Source organism: Aythya ferina (assembly GCF_964211825.1).
Source record: "Aythya ferina genome assembly, chromosome: 3".
In the NCBI taxonomy this organism is placed as follows: domain Eukaryota; kingdom Metazoa; phylum Chordata; class Aves; order Anseriformes; family Anatidae; genus Aythya; species Aythya ferina.
Genome location: NC_140298.1, coordinates 52,245,455 through 52,265,502, shown reverse-complemented (window position 1 = coordinate 52,265,502; position 20,048 = coordinate 52,245,455). Strand labels below are relative to the sequence as shown.

Here is a 20,048-nt window from a genome sequence, read left to right as displayed (position 1 = left end):
AAACCATTCTGTTCAATCTCTTCTAATCCATACGAATCCATACTGACCACAGTTCAACATCATGGGTAAGCTCATGCCTTTTAGCAAGGCTAATCTAAACACTCCAATTTGAGGATCTTTTTACCACCTCAGGTCTCCCGAGACTCTCATCTAACAGGTAATCAACCACATAATTCACTGTTGATCTTACCTGCCGGGTGTAACGATCAATTTGTGACTGTGCAGCAGGAGACAATTCTATATCTTGAGCTCCATACACCTTCTGAGCAATGATCCTTATTTTTTCAACAATAGGAAGCTGCAGAGACAGAGAAACAATACAAGTATGAACACAAGCCAAGAGAAACTTCAATCTTATTTGCTGAGTAAGAAATCTGAATCTCTCATTTAGATTCATCCTTCTTAAACAGGCTTGCTAACAAGCAAAGGGCACTCATGATGGATATGATGCTCAGCTACAGGTACATGAATTAGAACCATGATGTCAGCTACTCCATTATGTAGAAGCTGCACTATTTGTGCATTACAGAGTTAGCAGCATGAAGTCACTAAACTCAGTTCCAAATGCTATGAGTATCCACACCACATTATTAATCTCAAATTGAATGTGTGTTTTACAGCTTCCACTTGAAGGCAGATTCAGACTTTCACATTTAGGCCATTGGAAATCCTTTCACAGATTTTCAGCATACAGGTTTTTGCAGAGAGGTCATGCGTTTACTTTTTGTGCCATCATTTCCTTAGGGTAAATTCTCATTCCTTTTGTTTTGCATGGCCTTGAAGACAACAGTTATGACCCCCTATAGCCTATTCTAAACAAACCAACCTCTTCTGCTTCTTTCAGTGTGAACAGGATGATGAGGGATGGACCATACCTCTCCGCACTAGTTCAGCTACTTCAGTGCTGACCACAGATGGCCAGAGATGCACGTGATACCCCAAGGGACATGTCACCTGTAATTTGTACTTGAGCATATTTAAGTCACAACACATGCAGAAGAAATGCTGAACACAGAGACATCGCTTGGGAACGAAGACTTGGTAATCTCAAGTAAGTAATATACAAAAGTCACCAGAACACAAAAATGAACAAGGGCACGTAGTTGGTATGTCAATAACAGACTACCCAGTGCATTTATAGGAAGTTCCACAGCTAATTATATTTTTGCAATGCCTATCTAGAAGGAATGCCTTTTTTTTTTTTTCCTGGCAAAAAATGCATCAGTTAAAGGGCCCATGTCAAGCTGACCTTTTTTTTTTTTTTATAGTTATGATTAAATTTTAGAAAAATGAAATTTTAAAGTAGTCTGCCTTTACAGTAATGAAGAACTGCAGTAACAGAGACATCACAAGACAAGAAGCTTGCCAGGCTTTCAAACAGCCTAAATATAATACAGCTAAAAGCTACTAAGTCTCAAACATAATCCCTCCCTTACATAAGAAATTTCAGAGAGTGGTTTAAAGATGTACCACAAGACACCTTCTGAACATGCTGACTACATGATTATTGCACCTTAATTGGGTGGAATGATGTCATGTTCCTGACTTCAGGCTTTTTAAATGAATCCAAGCAGGGCAATAAAATCTAACGAGGATTAGAGATAACACATTGCGAATATCCTGGATATAATTCCTGGCAGCATTAACCTGAGTAGAATACCTCAGTGACATGGATAACCATCAAAAGATGAAAACTCCTCCAGGTTGATTATTAAGTACATTCATGCCCACTGCAGTCTAGAGTGCAGTGGAAGAAATGCAAAACACATTTGTTAAGCTTGCCCTTTGGGTGCTGTTTGCTAATAGAAACGGCCAAAGCAAAGGCAAGAGGAATTCCCCTCCTCGTTACCAGTATGCCAACATCAAAGCTAACAGCTTTCTGCTTAAATCTCAGTAAACACATTGAGATGGAGATGCTCATTTAGATTCAATTTGCATTTGCCTCAAAATATTTCAAACTAATTTGACAGCAGCATAATTACTATGTCCTTAGCCTCCTTCTAGCAACTATAACTGTAGTTTCCAAACAGACTGCAGCAGGGTTCTGGCTAGCATCACCACAGACTGCTTTAACAAAGGCAGGGGCACCCTGTCTCCCAGGATCTGCTACGTTTCTTTCTCCCAGGATCTGCTACGTTTCTTGCATGACTGAATCTGTGCTGGACAGTGGGATGGTATCCTACAGATTTTATTTTTTTTTAAAAAAAACATCATATTTTTGGAAAACTTTCAAGCCTGTAACCACACCTCAAATTTTGCAAATTTAACCTCAAAAGAATGACCAGTTGGAAAGCAGATACAAGAACGTGACTGGCAAACAACACTTTTTCTGAGACCACCACATGCACATGTCAACTGGGTGAGGCAAGCACATGATGTTATAGAGTTTGAGCCTATTTAACCTCACAATGCATGTGGATGAGACTTGGCTGAGCACAACCCAGACAGAAAGCAGCAGGGGGGCACACATTAACAGAGCCCATGTATGTGCACACTGTCGGAATATGCTTCCTTCCTGAAGTTTCATAAGTAAGCTGAAGAGTCCACTACACTGTGCTAAGGATCCACCTGCTTCCTAGTATTTAGTGGGATCTTCAAGGGATCGTCTATTTAGAATCACAGTGTAAGAACATTTTGAGCTAAAAAGTTTCCTATGTGTCAGTTAGCAAGCAATATTGCTGGAAAATTTAATTTAAATTTAACCTATAGAAGTATTCTCAAAAAAAAAAAAAAAAAAAGCCATGTACTAGATTATATGAGAAATACAAATTAATTTCAGGTGAAAATAGCATAATGGTACTTATTAGAAAATAAGTCCTTGTAATTCAAGAGGGTTTTTACGCATTTGATAAAGTAAAACTCTGGATGTTTACAGGACACTTATAGGAACAATTCTATGTTGTTTTTATCTGGTCTTTGTGGGCAAGTTTAGCTTTAAGTTTTCAACAAATCTGTTGATTAATCAGCACTTTACTGTGGAAATACTTTCACTGATGGTAACAGGGATCCACCATATGTAGCAATGCTTCACAGTGCTAACTCATATGGAAAAGAGTTTAGCTGAATTCAAAGGGGCTAAAAAGTAATTTAGTACCTAAATAAATAAGATATTTTAAGCAGGATTTCTACTCCAGCTGATACCAAGCTTCTAAAAAATCTTGTGAGCTACCTAGTTATACCTTAAACACCTTGGCAGAATATCTGCCAGCAGAAGCCACATCTCTCAGGCATTTAGAAAAAAATAAGTCTTTCTGTATCTGTCATGTATTTCATCCAAGAATTTCCTACAATAGCCCAGGGCATTCCTGAACTAGTTGTTCATTCACACTGTGGAGTTCCCTTCCTTGGAGATCTCCAAAAGCCATCTGGATATGATCCTGGACAGCCTGCTCCAGCAGGGAGGTTGGACCAAATGACTGCCAGAGGTCCCTTCCAACCCCAGACAGTCTGTGATTCCCACTCTCCAAGTGCAATGCACCACCTTCAGCAGCACTGATGCAACTGTTTGCAAGTCCTCATTAAAACCTTCTCAATGAAAGAAGAACAAAAAGTCCTGCCTGGATGGTGTGTGTAGAACTGCACCCTTACAAGCACCAACCTAGCCCCACAGCACCTCTGCTAATTGACCTGCTATGGTGACAATGATATTTAAACAATGTGCAGACAACTCAAGTGTCAAAAGTATGTAAGATTTAGGATCAGCAATAAAAGCTGTTTCCGTTTCATTTCCTTTAAGGAAGGTTATGAATGTTATGCAACTAAGCACATTTAAGTAGAGGACAGGTGACAGCTACACAACAAGCAACATGAATTTAGACAAAAACTGACTTTTATAGATAGCAACTATGTATTAGTACTAATGCTGATGGAATTGTGGCTTCTCCAGAGAATTCTTTTCAAATTCAGTTTTAACTTCTTGAGAAAACAGTGGTATGAAATGTTCAAGGTAAATGTATACTGAATGTAAGAAGGTGCTACAGGGCCATACTGTACGAGTATCTGCTGACAGCTAAGTAGCTTTGGTGTTGCTCTAAGAAACAGCTGATCATCCAGCCCTACTAGAGGCAATATGCATTTCTGAAATCTTGCACATGCAGAGCTACCAAAGCCATATGCTCCTTCTGAGACAAGCGCAAACACACATGCTTGTTGAGGCTGCCAAGCACCCACACCATAAACAGGATTAACTCCCAGCTAAAGCCTAGCAAGTGCTACAGCAAAGGCGCACAACCAGCTTTCACAAGAACAGTATCTGCGTAGCAGTCCATTTCAATATTTGATAGAGAACAATCAAACCAAGAAACTAGCAGTAATAAAGAGGAGAACCCGTCATTCTCTAGACTGAGCTGACTATCCAAGATGAAATCACACCAGTGTCGTCATTCAGCCATACTGCTGCTTCCAGGCCACCTCCCTTGCAAGACATGACATTAGTACAAATTAATGTTGTCTATACACAGTCTTCAGTCTTCCAAAACTATCATCAACATACTTTTTACTACAAGGTAATATACTACAGCTTTAATTAATGCTACCTTTTTCTAACATTGCTTTCACTCTCTCTCTCAAGTCAGAACAGCAGCTTGAAGATTATCATTTTTCCAAGTGGAACTTGACACCCAGAGCCAATCTCAGAGATTGCTAAAAACAACTCCTGGTCCTTCCTTCCCTCCTTTTTATTAAATACGCCTGCTGATTCTTCCCTACCAAGACAGGGTCCAACATAAAATGTCTCTGAAAAGCCAGAGCCAACAGCTGTAAGTCTTCATTCTGTGAAGTCCCAACAAATGGCACAGCTACTACAAGAAGCAGTGATGTTATCTAGCTTAAATTGAATACCTGAATTCAGTCAGCGTACCTGTCTGAAAGGATCTCTTCACAGTTATGACAAATATTAAATTTACACTAATTCATTACCTCAGAAAACTTAAGATTTGCTGAAAAACATGCAGTTAACCAGAGAATATGGAAAAGCCACTCACTGAACCATCACTTGCATTGCACACTGGATACTTCAAGCTCTTTAAACATTCGTTTCAGTCCCACTGCCTATAATATTGCCACTACTTCATTTATGTGATCACCAGCCTCTGGATTTGTTGTAACAGAAATTCTTAAAATAGTTTAAAAGTCAAGGCAGTGGCACTTAAAAAAAAAAAAAAAAAAAAAAAAAAAGTTATGCATTCCCTGAAAGCAATAATAAAGAACTAGTGCTTTCACTTAGCACTGGTTGACTAAGTGGAACAGTATGCAGACATCACTCATTCCTCTTCTTGGGAACATGGCCAAATGAAAACATATGATGGGAGTATGGCTGAAGGTGCTGTGCGGGGTGACAGAGTGCAGTGCTAAAACAATAGCTGACTCTGCACATTCAAACTCCTACTTCTAGCTTTTCCCTTGGATAAAATAAAAACACATTTACTAAAGTATCTGTATATTCTGGTTCCAGAAGATCTGTGGCTGACAGAAGGATTCCCAAGTCTCTAGCACTCTTCTTCCTTTGTTGGCACAGGACTAGATTTTGTTTTTTAATTTGCGGAAAAGCATATTCAGTCAAGTTAAACAGTTTGTGAATCAACACCTAAGCCTGTGGCCTTAGAGATTTATATTCCATTTCCCCAGCTTTGAAATCCCAGCTGTGCTGGGAAGAATATTGCTTCATGAGAAGAATAGGAAAATAATAAAAACAAACATAAAAGTGCAGTGCCGTCACAGGCCTACACACACCAAAAAGAGATGGAGTGGAACAAAGATAGCTTCCAACTCCAGAACATCCCATTCAGTGAAAAAAAGTGTCCAGACTCCACCAAAATCCCTTTGATGGGAGCAGGAGGAGAGGCTGGTACAGCCCTGTGGGATTCTTCTTTAATGTGGCTTCACTGCTAAATGCTCACTAGCAGTGGGGTGGGGGAAGTAGTTTAAATACTAGCGTATCCTAGAGGTAAGCATGGCTGGCATTTCAAGATGGGAGATGACCTTCATTGCCTGTTAGGAAAAGTTTCTGTAAAGGAGCATATATAATTTTATTTATTTATATCACTTCAATAGTGCTTAAGGACGTTGCACTGAGCGTCTATACCTTGCTGAACTGTGCCTTATGTAGGACTTAACAAAAGAAGTTATTTGCCTCCAAGGCAAAAGAACGGAGGTATATTGGGCCAATGAGACAGAAGACACGTGATGAATGGTTTCCACAGCCTAGGTTATCAGTGGAGGGAGAAGAAAATCTCCCCACTTCTTAATTACACTGGAATTAAAAAGGTGACCAGTTTACCAATGAAGAGAAACATCTTCTGCCTTGGATCTTTTTCCTGGAGCTCAGTGTCCTCAAAGGCAGGCCCTATGAGCTCCTCTTGACTGCCCTCCTCTTAAGGCCACTGTCCTTTCCCTGGCTATACGTACACCCTGGTTCATCCTTGTTTTTGGAGACTGCTGGCAGTGGATGGAAGAGAAGCTAATGCACACAGAGCTCTGTTTTGGTGCTTCCCTTAGCCTCCTGTGGCCCATCTCTAACAGCTGAAGCTACAACTGGAAGAAATGAGCACACACCACACTGCAATAGCACAACATAGGCAGGGGCAGACAAAACTGGAGGCTGAGATGCTCAAGATTTGTGCTAGTTATTTCTATGCTCCCAGCAGGGGAAGGAAAATACTGGTGCTGAAGCTGTTAACTGCTTGAATGCCTCCCCAGAAGTGCTGCTTAGCCTCATATTCCCCATGGATGGCTTCAGGTTGACAAAGCTCCCCTTTGTTTTGCAGGCTGGACAGGCTATTCACTGCACTCAGCCAAAATATTTGTGTAATCAACTTCCACAGTACAACCTGGAATTATTTTCACTTGTCATGATATTACTTACAGACAGAGCACTAGCAAAAATAGATAAACTTGGAAGACTGGAACAACCCCTTCTCCTCCCTCCCCTTCATTACCTTTACACTCTTCAACTTAGTTTTCCAACACAGCATAAATCAGTGGCTTGAGGTGCTTCAATCATATTTTGCCATGTTTTTTTAAAAGGACAATGCTAAGTTACTGACTGGCCAGATTTGCTGATCCTGCCTCATGCCATTTGCCTGTCGTTCTCCTCTTTTATCTCCTGGAGTGTTTGCCAACCACGTTCCTACTGCCTTGTAGGCAAGGGCAATGCATTTCAAAAACCCAGTGCCTGCCTTCATTCAGACCTATGGTCAATATCCCCTGGTTGAGGAGAGCTGCTGCAGTCATCAGAGAGTTTAACAAAGGAAGAAACAGAAGAGACCCCAAGCATTCCCCTCCCAAAAACAGAGAAGTCTCACTTCTGTGAAGGAAGGAAGGCTCCCCACCAGGCATGCACCAGTGGGGAATATAGCTTACCTCCCCCACCACACCAAGAACAAGCACTAACGCTAGAGAAATTTGGGAATGGGATGCGTATGTTTCCATCTTCTCCTATCCTCCCCACAGTTATCTAAACTCACTTCTAATGGGTCAGTCAACTTTGAGTAATAGCTTTCTGCTGCAGCTTAAAGACCCATACTTCAAGAAAAGTGAACCCAGAAAGGAAGTCAACAGTGATAAGAGAGTTGATATTTTGATATTTTCCATATGTAGCAAGAATATATATATATGTTTTAAAAAAGCACAAATTATTTCACAGAGTTCAGGAGGCCTTTAAAACAAACCCATCCTCCAAATGCTAAAGAGAAACAGTTGGCAAGAAACTGATTCAACAATAAAATAAGGGGTTAGTTTACACTGGAGGCAAAAATTCATATTAAAACCACACATTGCTACAGAACTTATTACAACTACTGCTAATAATTGTTTAAACTATATTATAAACTCTGAAGCCTATCATATAAAAATCTCATCCTTGGTCATGAACAACCCCTCCCTCCTCACCCCCAATTCCTAATACTGCAAGCATTTCATAGTATACTGTATCTGTTTACGTCCTTTTCTTATACTTTCATAGTGACAACAGAGCAGGGGTTACTTGTCAGAGGCTGCTTTTTGACACAGTTACATATATATGCTCCCCAAATAATACATGCAGTATTCTTTTGAGTACCCTCAAAGTATGCTTGAAGCTTATTCTGTTCTCATTTCAGCTCCTGAAAAATATTTGTTCACCTAATACCAAATGTCAAATGAACCCTTGCTAAAATCAAAAAGTATTAAAAAAAAAGTACAAACATCGACTAGTAGGATAAAAACAAAAGCTTGCCTGCTTAGAGAAATAAAGAAATGTGAAAAATAATCTAAAAGTGGGACAGCACTGTGTTATGTAGAGACACCTCAGGAAGTTTAAAACAGACCAACTGAGATGTTTCAGGGAATATAAGCAGACAAGCACAGTCCTCTAATTAGACTAGCTCGCTGTGATACTCAACAGGACCACTTAGTTGAGCCCAAATCCTGAACTGGTACAACTGTGTTGTGTCCACTGTCCAGAATCGCTCATTCAGCACATGCTTGGATATTACTTGACAACATGGAACAAATGTATAAACATATCTCAGGATTCAGAAAAAAAAAAAGTGAAAAGGCTGATCCTCAGCTTTTTACTTGTATTTGACAGACAGAAGAAAAAAAAAAGCACCTTTCTCATTCTTCTCACATGATATGCATTTGTAAACACCTTTCAGCCTTTGTTTTCAGATACATTTGGAAATTTCAAAAAGCACTGCATATAGATATATGTCACTTGGAAAAAATCCATAGAGTACCCAGTTGTCCTGGGCTACCCTGTAATTAGAAGACACACTGACTATCAGTAATATAACTTGCTGCAAACTTTGGCCTGACTAGTAGAAAGAGTTCTAAAACAGTTTCACACGTAAGGGAGTTGGAATTTTGTTTCTGAATATTAAGGGTAATGTTTTCTTCAAAACATCAAGATGTTCAATGAATCTATTGCAGCTTTTACCTTTTCCTACAGTGGTCTGTGCTGCTGGGAGTTGTTCTAATTATAGACAGCTTTGGAAGTAAATTCTGATGAATTTTTCCAGACTGAAGAAAATGAGACACATAGACATCAAAGGACTAAATGGAGATGTGGATTAAAGGGAAGCATGGAGTAATCTCCAAAGACAGAGATATGAATGAAGGGGCAGAATGAAGGGAAAGAGAAAAACCCACAAACCCCATCAAACTTGAGGCAACTGAGACTTGAAAGTATTCAAGCAACTTGATAAATCTTTATAGCAACTGCTGGAACTGCTGCAAAAAGACAAGGGACAAAACTATGTCCTTGTACTTACACCCCCTTTTAGGCATAATGACAGGAGAAACCATGTGTCTGAATCCCATCTCTCTTGTTTCTTGACTTTTCTTTCATGGGTACCCCCCTTTGAACAGTAGAATTCAGCCCTCAAAACTGCTGCATCAAAAAACCCCATTACAACGATAATTAACATCTGGTTTTCCTTCATGTCTCCATGAGCATCGTGAGTAAATGACCTACCATACCTTACAAGTGACAGATCTTCTGTTTCACTCCCCTGTCTCCAAGTTGCTTCAATCCCCATCCTTTGCCCAGTAAGAATGAAACAGAAGCCCAAAATTGGTATTTTAGTGTTTTTGTTGGCCTGAGTTTACTTTTTTCCCCAGTACTTTAAGATTTTTATATGTTTTTATAAAATCCCTTCAACATAGTTTTGAGGCTTATAATATTTGTTTTAAGTTACAGGATATTAAGGTGATGTAAAGATGTGATTTGTTCCCTCTGTGCTACAATCACACTGCTTATGCAGTACAGCACAAGAAGATGTGCTGGGGAAGGACATTAAAGTAGAAATCAATATCATTTTATTCCTTCACAGAGGCAGTGACCAGCCCTACCAATCCTTTCTACTCATTCATGCCACCAGATTCTTAGTTACACAGAATATAGTAACTTCAGAGCTTAAATATGGGATTCATCAAATGCTTGTGTGCTATCTATGTAACACAAATGTCCCGTGGGGAAAACTACTACTTGTGTTTCTGAAATAAACTTTATTTTTTCATTTTATTATGCAAAAAGCGTAAAATAATATTCTTACTTTCCAGAGCATCTCAATTAGAGACAAACTGAGAAAGGCATATTCATTGTTTGGCTGTAAAAATGTTCCATGGACAAAAAGGCTGGAACAGATGCCATAGCACTTACATTCCCAAGGTACTGCCATCAATTATGTGAAGGCAGTATTTAACACTAACAGGAGCTGGCTGGGTTACTGACATTTGGGAAAACAGTTTGGGAGGTGAAAAGAAGAAATAAAACGGGTGCAATTGATACAAGGTATGTATCGGGGAGGAGATAGACTGAAAGACAGCAGGTAGGGCACATCTACCTCAGGCTGAACTTTTTTCTGGCAAGAAGAATCAAAATAGGAACTTTCAGCCATTTAAAAGAATGAAGCTAAGGTTCTGCTGTTAAGAAATAGCTCTCAAACTTTTTTTTTTTTTTTCCCCCTAAAAGAAACTTAAGCAGTGCTGTCAAGTGGGGAACAAGATCTGAAATTTGACAAGGGCTGTGTTGGTGCCAGAGAAGTCTATTTTGCTGCCCAAATTTTAACCCACCCACATTTGGATAGTCAGGAAGGTCCCGAGAAACTGTTTATGCAATTTCCCTGGCAGTATGTCCCTCCAAATGTTCTGCCTTTATGTATGGTGGTACTCCAGCTCAGTGCTTTCAGGGACACACAGCCCTTCCCTGCAAGCTGCTCCTCCTGACAGGCTCACCTTGCTGTGATGTTACCTTGCAGATGACTGCAATAATAAAGTTTCTAAGACATGGAAAAAGAGTCACCATCTTCAGCAGAGATAGCATTGAAACTTGGAACAAACTATCCTTTGTTAGGTTACCTAACAGCTAAGCGTATTAAACACAAAGCCCAACCAAGGATCAGAGGAACAATGATAGGTGGAGGAAACCTAATGATGTAATCAATGAAAAAACCTTATCAGTGGTAATTACAACACACTGAATCAGTTGTTTCCTAAGACCATCCAAGCAGTAGGATGAGACCATTGTCCCTAGAGAGAAATCCACCAAGATGAGTCAACAGGAAGACACTTTCCTCAGAAAACTTTGCAAACTAAAGAGGTGACAAGTACAGAACTCATTATGGGATGCAGCAAGAGCAGTTGGGACCATGTAAAACCTTTTTTCTTTTCTTTTTTTTTTTTTTTTTTTTTTTTTTAAAACAAATGGGAGATTTTTGAAGGGGAAAGGAAATAATCAAGGCTGACTGGAGAAGAAGAGCTGTAGAAAATAGAGGGGAAGAAATGGTTGGTTGAATGTAAAGGTCAACAGCAGCTTGTCACTGAGCCCTGTGCTTGATCAGCACAGTCGGTTCCCTACCCTGTGTAAATTTGATTCCTGACTGCCTCCTGCATGGCCGTGCTCTCTGCATGTGCAGGTGTGAACACCACGGGGCAGGAGCAGAGGTCTGCGTGCCAGCAGCTGGATGAGCCATGACTTCGGGGCTCCTGGTGCTTCTGCCAGTGGCTGGAGCAGGACAGGGGGGCGGGGGATGCTGGACAGGCTAAGGGCCCAAGGCCCATAACAGGAGCAACCCGTGTGTTGTGGGGCCATATTGCAGTAGCAGACTCCAATCCTGATCAGTAGGAGAGGAGGCGCAGGATCAGGCCACCCGTGCTGTGGGCATGCAGCTGGGTGCTGGTAAAGACAGAGCTTTCTCTCTATGTTAAATGGTGCCTGGACAGATGTGCAGTGCATACATGCTATCTCTAACACCTTCCTCTTGCAATGAGTGAATGTTTCAGGGAGCCACAAATCAGTGCAATACTTACGTGAGACCTACTGCAATAACTACGGTGAGACAGTAACTGTATTTCGTTTTACATGACTGTCAGGAAAAGCTTCATGACTTGTATCTTTGTGAAGTCTCCTACAACAGTTTATAGATGATACCTACAGATATATTTTTATGCTAAACATGAACTTATCAAAAACGTTCAATGCACTAAGTAATAAACGCTACTAGTAAGTATCCTGCGACAAAGATTGCTTGCTCTCACCAGCTTTTATGATTTTAAGCAAAGTCCCTTTCCAAGTATGCTAGATAGCTTTGTTGCAACATTCTCATTTTAAATACAAAACTGATGTAGCAAGCATTCATAAAAGAAAAAAAAAATCTTACCTCCAAGCTGTAGAGGTATTTGAAACTGTTTTTCTGATTGGCTGCCTTTTCCACAGCTTGAGCTAGTTTTACTGCTCCTCTACCACCATCCGACCAGTGATTGCAGGGTACAGCATCAAAAGCTCCAGACCGCTTTGCAATCTCACACACCAGATCAACCTCAGCAGGAGAGTCAGTTCTGCCAACCAAACAGTTCTGGTTTGTTTAATAATTAGTTCTATTTTATAATCTTATACATTTAGCCTTACTCTACATCAGTAGTTTTTATATAAAGTTGACATATGCATAGCACTTTTATATGCAGCATGTATACTTACATTTCCAGGACGCCTTTAGTAATTGTTATAACTAAGTAACATGGACATTAATATTTCCATAACATTATATACTTTTTGTTGCTTTAAAACCTTAAGAACAAGCAAGGATTTAAAGGATATTCAGGAGGAAGGAAGAGAAGGAGAAAAAGGAGGAAGGAGAAAAAAAATAAAGTTCTTCAACACCTCTTCTTCATGCCCAAACTATTTAATTTATAAATCAAGAAAAAGCGTGAAATTTGATCTGTGAATTTACTCACAAAAGTAACAAATGAACAGACTTACTTGAAGACATTTAGAGCAACCACAACAGGAACTCCAAAGAGCTGAGTAATTTGAATCTGTTTCTGTAGATTACAGCAGCCATCAGCTACCAGCTGGAGGTTCTACACAATTAAATAAAAATTAATGGAAATGGTCAAATACATCAAGCCTGCTCCTGCCAAATGGAATGTTTTAATGGGATTTTCCATAAATTAAACTGAACATAAACAGTGCTGATTATGACAGTTGCGGGCAAGTAAAATGTTTCCAGACAAAATATTTTGGTAGTTATTAATTCTTAGTTAAATTAATAAGCAACAGACATATTTAAGTGTTTACGCAGTGTCCAAAATTTGTACATGAATGCTTTGCTCTTTTCTAGGACATGAGAAGACACTGCAGCTGATGACTGGCAATATAAAGGATTCAAAAAAGGGTCTGTGGGCAGGTTCACACAAAACACTGGCAGCCTTGTTGCCTGTTCCCCTTTCCCTCTTACTCTGATCAGTGGCTTCCTTGAAGGAGATAGCTTCACATAGTAATGCAACAGACACGTTGCCCCAAAACTGGGGTAGATGGCAGATCATTTTTCTCCTCAGCTACTCTGGTCACCTTGTGCTCATGTCCTCTTGTTCTCAGAGGACAAATCAATCTATGGGCAGAGGAGACACCTTAAATCTCTTCCATATTCAAATGCAGGAAGAATGGACTTGGATCACAGCCCTTTGTGCAATGCCACAGAAACACGTCAATAATGGAAATCCTGCTAAGGTACTCACACATCCCACTGACTTCAGAAGGATTAGATCCACAGAGATGTAGTTTATAAGACTTACACACTTGGGAGACTTCAAAATATAGAGGATATAACACAACACATACATCCACTACTTAAGTCAGATATGTGCACCTATATATTCATCAGTAAACACACAGTTTGGAAAATTTACTACCTCTGAGTTTCTGAAATGTGCTATTTAATTGATGACGTTAGATACATATTCTAATCTATGCATGTGTCCCAGATAAAAGCACATTAGTAGATTTCCTTATTTACTCTATTACCTCAGACTTTGTAGGGCTTGTCTTAATTGCAATAACACACATATCCTTAGCCTGATATAATCAAAAGTCTTAAAGTGGCTGTTTGAATTTGTATTCAACCTAAAGGTGATCTGATTGTAAAACTCTCAAAATATCAGAGGACAGCAAAGAGACAAAGAAAACAAACTTGAAGAATGTACTTTTGTTTGAAGAATGACATCCAATTCCAGATTAAGCCTGCTGTTTAATGAACAGGTTAAGCTGTCATGAATTGCAGGGAGTGTCTTTGACCCCTGCACCACTCTGCCCTTGTGCTGCCATGAATGCCAGAAATGCTTGAGAGGCTATATGATGGACTTGAATGAAGAGCTGATCAGTCTGAAAACTTACTGATCCTTGAAAGTTTACTGAAAAGTTATTTTTCAGCTGGTTCAGTTCCTCAGTACAATCTACCATGCAGAGACACACATAGCACACACAGGAGGGATAACCACCAAGTGGTTTTTAAACAAAAACTCCTCCTAAAGTTTTGTAGTAGTTCCTCTTACCTCTTCTGTGTATTCCTTCTTCAGGGGTGCACCAGCAGTTACCTGGAATAATAAAGTCACCACAGATTTAACACTTGTCATGATCCTAAGTAGTCAGAAGTGCACTTTTGCTTGTTTTCTATACTGCCTGGCAGTACAAATATGGCACAAAAAAAATCATAGGGTGATTGCAGCCTCTATTTTATTGCAAGTTACACTGATACAAGGAGAGTAGCAACACTTCCCACTGTATCTGAGCAGCAAGACACAAGTAGTTACTCAGCAACTAGTTGTAAAAGATTTATTAGAGAATGTAATTGGACCCTGTTCTACATGTTTAATGATGCACCAGCAGTGCAAAGACAGTGGAAAGGAACCTCCAACAGTTGGCTGAAGGAACAGCTCTGACACAGATAAACAGAAGACAAATATCATCTTTGGGTGCTCTGTAATTATTGCCCATGGCAAGGAATTTCATGCAAGTAACTTCCTTTGCTGGAAAGAAAACAGGTATGGCAGAGTATGACTGGTGTACTATTCTGAGCCTCCCAGGACCAAATATATCAATCTCAGGTACTGGACGTGGTCACTTTTCTCCTAGGCACTGGTCCTGGTCCATTTTACAGCTAGCTCCCAGTAAAAGTATCTGGCATTCAGCGTAGCTCTATGATGTATTACATGACCAAATGAAAGCTCTATACTTGCTAAAGACACAACTCAGACAGAAATAGAGACTGCTGCGAGGACGTATTCAAGTGGTATATTTACTAGATTGAATGATAAAAGTATACCAGCCTGACATGCAAGAAAGAATGTTATTAAAAATAAAGAAAACTTGCATTAAAGTGGACTAAAATGATACAAAGTTATATAATTATGCCAACCTGAAAGACTGGAAAAGGAAAAAGCTCAGCTCTATGAGATGATTTGCTGTAAAGAAGACCACGCAGTCCAAAATTTTGTGGCTGCGGCAACAGCTCTGGTATTTTCATCCAGTAAGACTGTTTCCCTGGCAGCATCACTCTCTTGCATACCATCGGGCAAAAAAGTGTTTTTAGGAGCTTAGCGTCTGTCTGCTCGGCTAGCAGAGTCCAGTCTGCTTGTATGACTGAGGAGTACTTCTAGAATCAGTTATCTATACAAGTGTCTTCTTGGCTTAAATAGCAAAAAGTGATACACTTCTGGTACACTGAGAAAACACTTGCACACTTGTACCAATTACCTTTGCATCCCTGAGGGAATTAACCTGAGCAGACTAAAAGGACAGAAGGAGTTCCCATTATTGCAGTGAAAGAAATCTCAAAACTTTCATAAACAATGTTCCCTACTTCCGCTCACATACTGCAGCCTGAACTTTCTTCTCTGTCCTCCTCAGCTGCCAACTTTCCCAGCTTGTGACTACTTCAGTGCACTCAGATATGCTATTTCAAAATGCAGGGAAAAGAAAACATATCCATTTTACAGCTTTTTTTTTTTTTTTCTTTCCTCCACACAAACAAACTTCCCTCCTTCACAAGATTTAGTGCTTCTTCAGAGCTCTTTCATCCATCTTCTTTCATTTGTGCCTTTGCATTTCTGCGTTGCCTTTGGAGCTAACAACTATATGATGAGGTAAGTCAGAGATGGTATCTAAATATTGCTCCAAAAGCTATCCCCATTGTTTCTTAAACCAAGATATTTTACTTATTTCAAACTTTAGCAACAATTTTATTTTCCAAGGAAGGTGCAAAAACTTACATTTGGCCCACCTCCATGCATCTTCAAAGCCCTCACTGTAGCAACAAGTACGACCACACTGGGAACCAAGCCAGAGGCTCTGCATTTGATGTTGAAGAATTTCTCCATCCCGATGTCAGCACCAAAGCCAGCTTCAGTCACTGTTAAACATTAAAAAACAAAACAAAACAAAACCACACATAAAACATGCTTTCAGTTAAACACCGGGGGATACTTCTACTTTACCATACAGTGCTTTTAAATATACACCAGTACTCAGTTTTGAATGAACTTTCAAATAGAGGGCTATTTACATTACTGAGTCTGATTAAAAAACTATTCCCAACCCAGAAATAAATTCTCTTATTCTTGATATGTACAATATGTCATCAAAAGTAGTCATATGGGGAAAAAAAACAAGCAATCCAAATGAGTTGGAATCAAAGTCTTTTACAAACATCTAGTCCTCCAAAATAGATATTTCTGTATAATTAGATTGATTTAAAATGTTTGAAAATTCTTACAGATATAAGACTTCCCTATGTTATTCCTTCTCCCTTGATTGCACTGAAGATATGCTTTCTTCACAGCTATCATATCTAAATTCCCCTAGGTCTGCAGAACTTTTGGTCATCTCTTGCTTTTATGGAGCAGATGTTTAATTATAAACACAAGCCAGCATCTACAGTCACATCTCAGTCTTGAAGATGCTACTGAAAAGTGAAATCTTTACCAGGATTTTGCACAGAAGAGCTGTGAGATGTTAATGTAGTATGACAAAGGAAAAAAAAAAAAAATCTGTGCAGAATTAAGATATACCAGGTGAAGTATTTCTCGTAGAAGTACAGATAAAAGAGAAGATATTCTGTATTAAATGACAATCTCTTTGGAGATAATTTGCTCCGGTTTGTCAAATATCAGTTACTTCAAGTGCCTCTTTTAAGATCCAAAGGATTTCTTATTCGGCAAACATAAGCACATTGCAATTCAGAAATTCAAGGGATTAAAACTATTGGCTGAAAATTTGCCCTCGTAACTATTTTCCACCAGAACACCCTGAAAGATGGGATCAAAGCATGGCTCTGGAAGATGGGAAGGAACTTCCTGGCAGACAAACCAGGGTGGTAAAATAGCCCTCTCTAGAGGCTTCTGGACCTGATTCCAAGCAGGGCTGGTAACATGCCCCCATAATCCCAAGCAGCTTGCAAAACATAGCAAATTCCTTTTCAGTCTCCCCCCCTAGCCAGCAGTTTTGACTCTCAAGCTTTGAAGGTGATCACAAGGAGCTGCCTGAACACTTGGGGGCTGGAAACCTTCAGTGGGGTCAAGGAGGATGAGGAGCAGCTTCCAGATCAGCTCTTGCTTCCGTGGGAGAAAGTCCCTCTCAGTTGGCAGCTGATGGACTTTAGGAAGTCTCAGCCTTCGTGCATTTGTCCTCACTCCCCTGGCCCTCTTCCACCCCTTTCACTTGGCACAGGCTGAAACAATCGCCTGCACGGCTTGCTCTGAGGGAGGAAATGGCTGCTGGGGCTGGGGGAGGAAGCAAGAGCCAGAAAACAGGGCGGTGGGCATGGCAGGGAGCAGAAACCTCTTGAGATAGTAACTTGACAAGCGTCATCATTAACGTTCCCCAACATCGCTGTAATAAGTATGTTATCTTTTTTTTTTAATATTCCTGAGAAAAAAAACATATCAAATATGGAAGCAACTACAAGAAAAAAAAAGGGGGGGGGGGGTGTTACACAAACACAATGATTCACAGGAACAAAGCTAAAGTCAGGACATGTCATATTAAAAGCAGAGCCAGCGATCACGTCTACTTTCCAGTAACCCCCATTCTTCTCCTCCAGCCTCTTACGTGGCTCAGGGTTATTAATGAGAACTCTGTCAGGAATACATAAGCACGATCAATCTTTAATATAAACAACAGATAAACTACCAAGTACTTGAGAGGGTGGGAAAATAATTTTTCTCTTACAAAGGTTGCTAGCATATATACATAGCAGTCTCCTAACGTTTCCAAACAAAGTTTCCAGGGACTTAATCCTTTTCATGCCAAGCTTTTCCAAGGGTCAATTTTCCTTCGACTTTGGATCCCCCTTTCGCTACCTTTCAGCGAGCAAAAAGCAGAGATTTGAGCCCTCCAACAAGTGCAGGAACAGCACACATAGCACTTCAGGTCTCTGGGGAGGTGCTAGACTCCCTTCACCAGCCTAAAAAGCCAGGGCAAACACCCAGACACTTATCTGTTTAGCTATGAATATTCATCTATTCCCTGCAATGCTTTCCTTTGATATGGAGGGCAAAATGCAGGCTTGCCTAAACTCAATGCATGTGAACAGCCCAAACCCTATATCAACAGCAGAAAAGTGAACAAAATACATGTGTTCAGTGACCACTACAACACAGAGATCAGGTTTACTCAGATTGGAGAGGAATATCGGTGCTTTCTCAGATGTGAGGAAGGAAACAGGATGCAGTACAAAAGCTGCCTGAATGAAAGTCGCTAAGTCCATTTTATTTCCTCTGAGGAATAGAGAGAAGATGGAGTAATATGCCAAGCTATTATATTTTAAAATCTTTGTGCTGAAACACTTAATACAATTACTTTCAGATTGTTTCCTGCTTCCAAATTAAAGTGCCAAAGAAAAACAAATACAGGCCATGAATGGGAAGTTTCAAGCTAGTCGACATTCAGAGATTATGAGATAAAACAGCTAATCACTTTAAATGAAAGAACAGGAATGCAAAGTAATACATGTTGTTCTATTTCGGTTATCGTTTCTCGTATATGATTTGTCAACAGAAGGTAATTACAGCTTATGAGCGAACCGATGAAGATTTCAGGAACAAACGTCTACCTAAGCATGGATGTGGTCAGCTGCACCTCAGCTGAAGGCAGGGAAGTTTATGATGCAACTACTACTCCATGATTAAACAGTCTCTTTTTATTTTTTAACTGACTTTAAGAACAACACTCTCTTCCATGAATTTCTCTTAGTTTTAGACTAGGAAAGGCACTCTGAACTAAGAGCGTGGTTATCTCAACAACAGCAGTGGCTGAATTGTCCATTTGTAGACCCCCTCATGTCCCCGGCAATACACTCCAGCTTCCCAACATCAGCACCCCACTACTCTGACCCCTGTGGTCCCCCTGAATCTCTGCTCCCTGCAATCAGGCGAGAGGCTTGTAATAGACAGTAGGATGCCAGCATGATGTTAACTGCTTGCTTTGATTTCTTGGCCACAAGCACAGTGGTTGTGATGAAAGTAAAGAGGTAAATGACTTACCTTCAGCAAGCTTACGTATTTGCCCTTCACTGCTAGCCTCAGAGTGCAATCTGAAGGCAACATATCCAAGGTGGCTCAGGGCTGTTATGGCCCCAGGTTTAGCCTTCTGCTCCAAATCTCCTCCTTGCACTTCTAAGACTGGAAATGATCTAGACAGGTACTAAAAGATTATTTTCTGAGCATAATTTTCAGGCCATACAGCTCTCCAGACTGTCTCATTACATGGTCATATAAAGTGCAAAACCTAATTACAGAATCACAGAACAGCTGAGGTAACGGCTGAGGTGGGAAGGGACCTCTGAAGATCATCTGGTCCAAGCCCCCTGCCGAGCAGGGTCACCCAGAACATGTTACACAGGATGGCATCCAGGTGGGGTTTGAATATCTCCAGAGCAGGAGACTCCACAGGCTCTCTCAGCAGCATGTGCCAATGCTCTGTCATCCTCACAGTAAAGAAATGCCCTCTCATATTCAATCAGAACTTCCTAATTCTACAAATATTCTGTGTGATTTTATGCTTCAAATGTATAGTCAAGTATCATACGAATGATAGAGTCATTAGAACGTAAATTACAAGTTAAAATTACATGTATCAGCAGTGCACTACCAGTACATTACTTTTCATAATGGCCCACAGGTCAAATCTAGCAATTAATGACACACATATCAGAAATTAATTCAATCAAAATACTCCAGTCAATTCAACTTCTCACAGAAGACCCATGTGAGGGTGACCAAAAACTAAGCTTATTCTC

General features: G+C 40.1%; 1 protein-coding gene across 4 annotated transcripts in view; it reads right to left on the bottom strand.

Moving 5' to 3' along the window:
* The window catches only part of MTHFD1L (methylenetetrahydrofolate dehydrogenase (NADP+ dependent) 1 like), a 150,585-nt gene that overhangs the window by 50,488 nt on the left and 80,049 nt on the right, over positions 1-20,048 (bottom strand). For all 4 annotated transcript variants that reach the window (XM_084514706.1, XM_084514707.1, XM_084514708.1 and 1 more), the window contains 5 exons: positions 16,024-16,163; positions 14,308-14,349; positions 12,737-12,837; positions 12,138-12,315; positions 191-298 (listed from right to left, as the gene is read on the bottom strand). In XM_084514706.1, coding sequence (XP_084370832.1) covers positions 191-298; positions 12,138-12,315; positions 12,737-12,837; positions 14,308-14,349; positions 16,024-16,163 — 569 coding nt within the window. The remainder of the gene's footprint in view (positions 1-190; positions 299-12,137; positions 12,316-12,736; positions 12,838-14,307; positions 14,350-16,023; positions 16,164-20,048) is intronic.